At 34.3% G+C, this 7656-nt stretch overlaps 1 protein-coding gene across 1 annotated transcript in view; it reads left to right on the forward strand.

Moving 5' to 3' along the window:
• LOC145684914 (uncharacterized) overlaps positions 1 to 4152 on the forward strand; it is a 54792-nt gene extending 50640 nt beyond the window's left edge. Inside the window, exon 7 of the mRNA XM_081757265.1 lies at positions 4021 to 4152. Coding sequence (XP_081613391.1) covers positions 4021 to 4029 — 9 coding nt within the window. The 3' untranslated portion in view covers positions 4030 to 4152. The remainder of the gene's footprint in view (positions 1 to 4020) is intronic.
• Positions 4153 to 7656: the final 3504 nt, after the last annotated feature.

The following is a 7656-nucleotide window of genomic DNA, read 5'->3' on the forward strand; positions in this document are numbered from 1 at the left end:
CTTTTTTTTCTACAAATTTCAAGATGAGGGGTAGGGATGATATGTTTCCTTGAGATCCTAAATCGATTTCAATAAACTGTTTGTCGATATACAACATTTTTTTAATAGTTGTATGGCGATAAAGTTTGAAACTGGGAGTAGTAGTAAATTTTAATTCTGTGTAGGTTCGTTTCTTTATTCTTAGGTTTCTCTAATCAAAAGTTATCCTTCCTTTAATTCTTAATCTTTCTTAAAATGTCCCTAGTAATCTCTATCGTGCTTCTACAGTAATGCTACTCCAAAATCACTACTACGCAAATCTTCTTAAGTTGCTTTATTCTCAATCAGAACCTATCTGATTATCTTCTTTACAACTCATTATCATCATACATTCTTTTACCCATAATTATCATCATTGTCTTACTAATTCTTACGCCTCTTAGCTATACTTTTAAACTCTTACCAAAATTATCTTAAAAGACTCTTAGCTATGACTTCCAAATATCTTCCTTAAAATCTTCCATGAATCTGATCTCTATAATCTCTACCTAATCTCTATATTTGCACATACTCATAACTATCTTCCTTAGAAACGGCTAGTGTCACATTTTGAAACACTTTGTACACTCCGCATCAAAAATTTGCGACAGCTAACGCCGTGCAGTTAGGCCACCCAATATTCACCTTCTTATCCCATAATCGTGTCAGGTAAAGAGACCCCCTCTTTCTACTCCTTTCTCTCCTATACTAAAATTAGTTAAAAATATGAACACAATTCTTATTTCAAACTACACATGTATTAGTTTCAATAAAATGAAATAATAAAACAGAGACGAAACAAGATTCATAAGTTGATGTAGAGAGAAACTGAAACACACACAATGAAAAATTCAAAACAAATGGATGTCTATTACACAGACATTCAGAAATGAGGCAGAGAGAGAGAAGAGGAGAGAAGAAGAAAAAGAAAAGGGAGAACAGATAAAACTGTGAAATTCAAACGTAGTAAGAAAAGAACCTCACATTATAAAGTTCCGTTTCCAGAAATCCAACAGTAACCAATAACGTTTGCTTTCACATATTTTTTCAGAACTATTCTAATATAGATGATGCTTTAAACATTCGTTATGTCCCTTTCATAATGGATAGCATATTCAATTTCGAGTAGAACTGCAGATCTCCAAGATACATCTAGGATAATGTCAAAAGTTTAACACGCATGCTTTGTTTCGGCGTGGTTCGATTGCAAATTCGGTAGTGTTCATTGGATGTGCTGTTCCAAAATATATTCTAATATACCCAGCAGATAGCGTTGGTCATATCCTCCATTTCAGACTACTAATGCAAACTGAACAAAAAAGCAAAAAACAAAAACGAAACGAAAAGATAAGGGAAGAGAAAGAAAGAGAAAATAGAACAGTTCTATTTGACTGCTAAATTTCTATCAGAAATATTCTATATTAAAAGTCCAAAGTGTATCGTAATAAAAAGTTACAAATGTTGGAAAGGAAAAGTTTATCTTCCTCATAGATGTAGCATGTTTCAAATTTCAACGTCTAAAAAAACATTGAATTATAGGATGAGAACAAATTTTGTGTCGAACTAGTATAAATAAAATTTTGTTTTCAAATAACCAAAGAAGTTGCTATTTTCTAGTCTTTTCCGAAGATTTATCCGAAAATAAAGCATTGATTTACTCTCTTCCGGATATAACTTAGGAAGGAGGAGAGAGAGAGAGGGGGTCTCTTTACCTGACACGATTATGGGATAAGAAGGTGTATATTGGGTGGCCTAACTGCACGGCGTTAGCTGTCGCAATTTTTTTGATGCGGAGTGTACCTACATACTCTTATATTCCAACAGTAAACTGTTACCACTTCAGGTTTTAACAAAATGACGCAAGTGAAGATGATATCCTTTCTTGAGACGTTGAATTAATTCCAAAAACTCCGCTTGCCTCTATGTATGATAGTTATTGTTCTACAACTATCAATATTAAAACCAGAAACAGTCATTTTTTTATCACTTCCGGTTACAATAGAGAGTCAATGGAGGGGATGTGATCTATTCTTGGGATGCTGAATCTATTCCATAATAAAACACTTCTCGATATATCTTATCGTTTTTGCTCTGCGTAAATCGATACTGAACCCGGAAATATTAGTAAATTTCAACTCTTTCCCGTACGTGGAAGAGTGTTGTGGGCTTATATACATATATATATATATATATATATATATATATATATATATATATATATATATATATATATATGTGTGTGTGTGTGTGTGTGTGTGTGGTGATCTATTACCGTTTTTGTTGTATGGAAATCAATATTGAAACGACTTATTTCTACCACTTCTGGTTTATTTATTTATTTAACAATCATCAGATACGTCTCAGAGGCCATTTTTGACTGGATATCTAACAACAACAATAGGAAGGGAGAGGATTTGGGAAGGTATCGGCCAGAGCTTGTTTAAAAGGTACCATCCCGGAATTTGTGTGGTAGGACTGAGGAAAACCCTGGAAAACTCCAGTCAGGATGGTCCGCAGCGGGAATCGAACGCTACGACCTCCCGAATGCGAAGCCAACGCTCTACCACTTGAGCTACTTCGCTCGGTAGAGAGAACTGCCGTAGAAGATGGAATATATTCTTGGAACGCTTAATCCATTGAAAAAAAAAAAAGCATTTCTCGATATCTTTTACCCTTTTTTCCTCTGACACCTATCAACACACAGACGTACTGACGGACAGACTTAGCTGTTTTACAAGATTTCTGACCCTTACTCATAGTATAGCGTGGAAGTATAATAATAATAATAATAATAATAATAATAATAATAATAATAATAATAATAATAATAATAATAATAATATACTATAAGAATTTCCGAAAACAGAATAATCCACGCATGAGTAATCGAGAGTTTGCTGTATAGCATTAGAATTAGCCCAAACATCTCTTATTGTCATTGAATTTAGTATAAATTAGCGATTCGCACGAGACAAGGTTGAGACTGTCTCTTCTCGGATTTCGTTATGAATGTTCTATCTGGTGATTCGTAGCGATAAAATGTGCACTCATTCCCTTAATCGGCTTTTACATGGTCAAAGAAAGCTTGCATAAGAATTTTGTTCAAGACCATTCAAGGCTATTTGATTAAAATAACGTCAACATAGTCATTTTCGTCTTGAATTCAGTTGTTTCGTTCCAAGAGATTTTGTTTCGGTCCTGTTGTAAACAATTCAATTCAAAAGCATTCAATACCGAATAGGCGAATAAACAAAAGCGAATGTCTGCGCTGGAAATATTATGAGTAATCTTGTTGATGTAAGTACACAGGATTTATGTGTTTGTGGTGCTTGTATGCCCATAGTCAAATATTGTTAAAATTATGAAGGCAAGTTATAGGTATAAATATTAACTTGAGAATCTAGTATACAAGAATATCGGCTAAGTTTGTAAAGAAAGTCTGATGCAGATATGACAGTGAGTTCAGAAGGTTGAAAAAAAATATTGTCATTGTTATCATGTTTTTCGCCTGGTTTTCTGTGATTTCAATAGTTCTCTGATTGTGTACAAAGGATTTCAAATTCATTCGAGAGACTTGTTCAAATGTCTTGAACACTGTTCTTTGAACGTGTAAGTTTGACGTATTGAATGGACTTCTTCAACCTTTCTTTGACCATATGCAAGTCGCTTTAGCTTTAACGATAAAATGTTATATTTTAAACTTCCTTCAAGAGCCCTTACAATTAAGAATGATGAAAAATACGTACTTACATGTCACACTTTTTTTTTTTAGTGATAGCACTCATATAGCATATTACCAGTAAACTTTAGAAAAATGGAAAATGTTTTTATTCTTCAAGTTTAACATACTTAACGTCAATTCTAATTTAAATGGAAAATTCATTGTAAAAATAAATTCCTGTTAAGATTTTTTGCGCTTTTCTCAGATCATATAGACCCTACTAAGAATAAGGTAAATGAAATTTAAAGGAACATCAACAGACAATATTTTTCTCTTTTCAGCAAAGCTGATGTATTTTGAGGATACAAGATGGCGGATTACGATTTGTAGAAACCTTGGCTGGAACGAGTTTTCTCTACATTAATGTAAATGTACTGTATCTTTGATTTGTTTCATGTAAAAGATAAGGAAGCAAAATAAAAATTTTGTCAAAAAATTACTTTGTTTTCATTTTATATGGCTAATCAAATATAGAAAAGGTTTGTATTCATGTGTATCGAGATTATTTTTCTGCTACTTAGAAGCAGGAAACTTATTTTAATGTGATGCTCAGTGGCGTATTTAGGGGGGCTTCTGGGCATAAGCCCCCCGAAATCTTACTTACTATAGTAAAGTATATGAAATATCTTGCAGAATTCTCACATTTTAAGGCAAAGCCTCCCCTGAAAGTTAGCAAAGCCCCCCCCGAAACATAATCGTAAATACGCCACTGGTGATGCTGTACTCAATATTTATACCTTAGTCTTAAAAACGCAGCGAAGCGCAACGAAGACAGTGTTTTAATGTTTTCTGAGAAAGTTTATCACCGATAGTACACAAATTTCACATTTTCAGTCTAAAAAAATCCCTAATATATAAATGGTGGACTTAATGCACTTATCAAAATAGTTTTCGTATGTTCATGAAAAAGACTAAAACAAATAATAAGGTCATGCATTTCCAATGCCATTCCAAACATATGGCTCGCTGGTCTAGTGGCTAGCATATTATCAGTAAACTCTAGGTAGTACTGTGTGCTTTGGTGAACAAGGTCTAGTGTTCGATTCACAATGAAAGAACATTGAACACATTACGTTGTGTTTGATCCCACCTTAAATCGTAGATATTGTCTTATAAGGGAAAGTAGGGTAGAGCCGGGCAGCTAAGGCTTGATGGCTTCTTAAAGGTAAAATTGTGCTAGAAAAGTGCTGTAAAACTGTATACCGGACAAGTATAGAATGATGTTTAGTGCTACATCACATTAGAAGTTGCAGAGAAGTACCTTAATCTAATATATAAAATTGAAAGTCCCTATTTTGCGACTTCATAACACTTGAATCACCCGACTGATCTCGATCAAATTATCAACTTAGACGAGGTTCGCGCCTGGAATGGTTTTTATCATTTCACTTTGACGGTGCAACTTAAGAGCGGGAGAGAGGGACATATTTTAAAATGATAGAAAATTACCGATGTTAGTGTCAAATCCATACTTTTCGGGCTCGCTAGATGAATAGTGACCTTCCGATGCTGTTTAATTGTAAATTCAGCCCCGCAACTTGAGGAGGGGATATATATATATATATATATATATATATATATATATAAAAGAGAACGTACAAATCCTTTGTCCGCTCATCACGCTAATACGGCTGAACCAATTTCTTTTATTTTTGGGGGGTTATTAGGATTTGGACCCTAGATGGTTTTTATCATATCACTTTAATTTTCAATTACCAGTGTCTTGAGATAATTGACCATTCAGGTGTCCATTACGTACAAATCCTTTGTTAGTTCATCATAGGTATAAAAATAAACGTATGTATATGCAACCCGCATGATCGTGTCACTCGGCGGGTTAACATAAATGACAGGCGTTATAATGGTTTTTATCATATCACTTGAAAGCGAAAAAGTAAAAATTATCTAAGTAACAAAGTTTATTGCGTTCGGGGGTGACCGCAGCGAAGCGGGGCGGGTTAACATAAATGACAGGCGATATAATGTTAACATTTACTGCAATCTTCTATGGTTTTTATCATATCACTTGAAAGCGAAAAAGTAAAAATTATCTAAGTAACAAAGTTTATTGCGTTCCGGGGTGACCGCAGCGAAGCGGGGTGAACGCTGCTAGTATATATATATATATATAATCGAAAATGACCGATATTGGTGTCGATTACGTAGTTTTCAGGATCGCTCAGACGAACAGTGACACTTCCGATTCCATTTAAATTCAAATTCAGCCCTGCAATTTGCGGGGGGGGGGGGGAAATTTATATATAAACTACCTTATATATATTAAAATAATCAAAATTACTGATATTAGTGTCGACTATAGTTTTAGGGGTCGCTGAGACGAACATTGACAGTTCCGATGATGTTTAAATCTAAATTCAGCCCCCATTGCCCTTTATGTCCAAAATGAAACGCAGTCTCCACGTGCAAAGAACGGTCAATCTGCTAGAATGTTATAAATAAATATAAAGTCAAAGCATCTGGTTTTACCCTACCGGTGACGTAAAAGTGGGTGCATATGCGAATCTTGTGTAAAAATTTAAAAAATACGCTTTTGTTTAACTAATGCACTTCATATTGGAGGCTACATAAACAAACTTTGATGTTTAGTAGTAAAATTCACAAAAGAAATGGGTATGTAAGATTGTTACATACTTTCTTGACTCTCCGACTTCCATTTGCAATTTCTAGGCATATTCAAATCTGAAAAAATAATCCTTAAGCATGTATAACAAAGGAGACGGATGCTAGCGCATGATGAGAAAGAATTCATGAAGTTTAACAAGTAGATTTCGCTTCCCATTGTGGAATTACAGTAGACTTTGAAACCATGGAAAATTACAGTAGACTTTCAAATCTTAAGTAGAAGTAGATTTCTTCCAATTTTGGTTTAGTAAGAGATAAAAGTGCATAGAGCCTAGTTTTGGAACAGTGAGCTCATAGAACCAAAAAAACTTTTTCTCGATATGTATTAAGTATTTAACATCGCTCTACCATCATCAATATCGAAACCGGAAGTGGTATAATGTAAACGTGTAGAATTTCAGGTTTTAGTAAAGAGATGTGAGCAAAAATTCCTGTGACCCTGAATCCATCCTTAAAAAAAAAAACAAAAAAAAAACAAGTTTCTTGCTATCTATTACCGTTTTTTTCTCTAAAGTTGGTCAATGTGAAACCGGAAATGACACATTTCTAGCATTGTAGGTTCGAATAGACTAGGCTCTCTCAGCCTATTTCATATCACTACCCATTTTTCTTTATCACATTCTCTTGTCAGCGAGCCCGGTAAGTAATTTCTGGGTTCTAATAACCCTTTGATTATAGCTGCTTATTCTTGTATAGTTTAGAGAAATAACATCTGGCTTAGATTTCATATTGCCCTCATTTACCACACTAATACCGGTATTCTTCCAATTGCAACTGTGATTTTCAATATACAACTTTTGTTGCATTTTTCTTCTATTTCAATGTGGAATATTTCATTAGATTCATTCATCTTTTACTGCGATTTTTAACGATTCTTTATTTAATATTCTTTGCTGTGTTTGATAGAAAGTAGGCTATAGAAATAAAAATATGTCTATTATTTTAAAAAAAAGAAACGATCTTTAAAAATACCGGTATATTTCTCCACTACTATATTCTAATTACACCTATCTTTATCACCTCCCTTCGCCACTTTCATGCATTCCTCTCGCGACTTTCCTCCGGGTTCCAACCTCCAGTTTGAGAAACTCTCGAGTACACTGTTAAGGGAGGAGATGGAACCTATTCTTGGGATACTGAATGCATATCGAAAACACCCTTCCTTGCTATCTCTTATCGTGTTTGGTCCGATATCTGTCGACAAATGGACCGACGGACGGACATAACCATTCAGTAAGACTTCCGATACTTATGCCTATGCACAGCATAGCTTG

The sequence above is a fragment of the Thermobia domestica genome, chromosome 5 (genome assembly GCF_964235325.1).
Source record: "Thermobia domestica chromosome 5, izTheDome1.hap1.1, whole genome shotgun sequence".
Taxonomy (NCBI): domain Eukaryota; kingdom Metazoa; phylum Arthropoda; class Insecta; order Zygentoma; family Lepismatidae; genus Thermobia; species Thermobia domestica.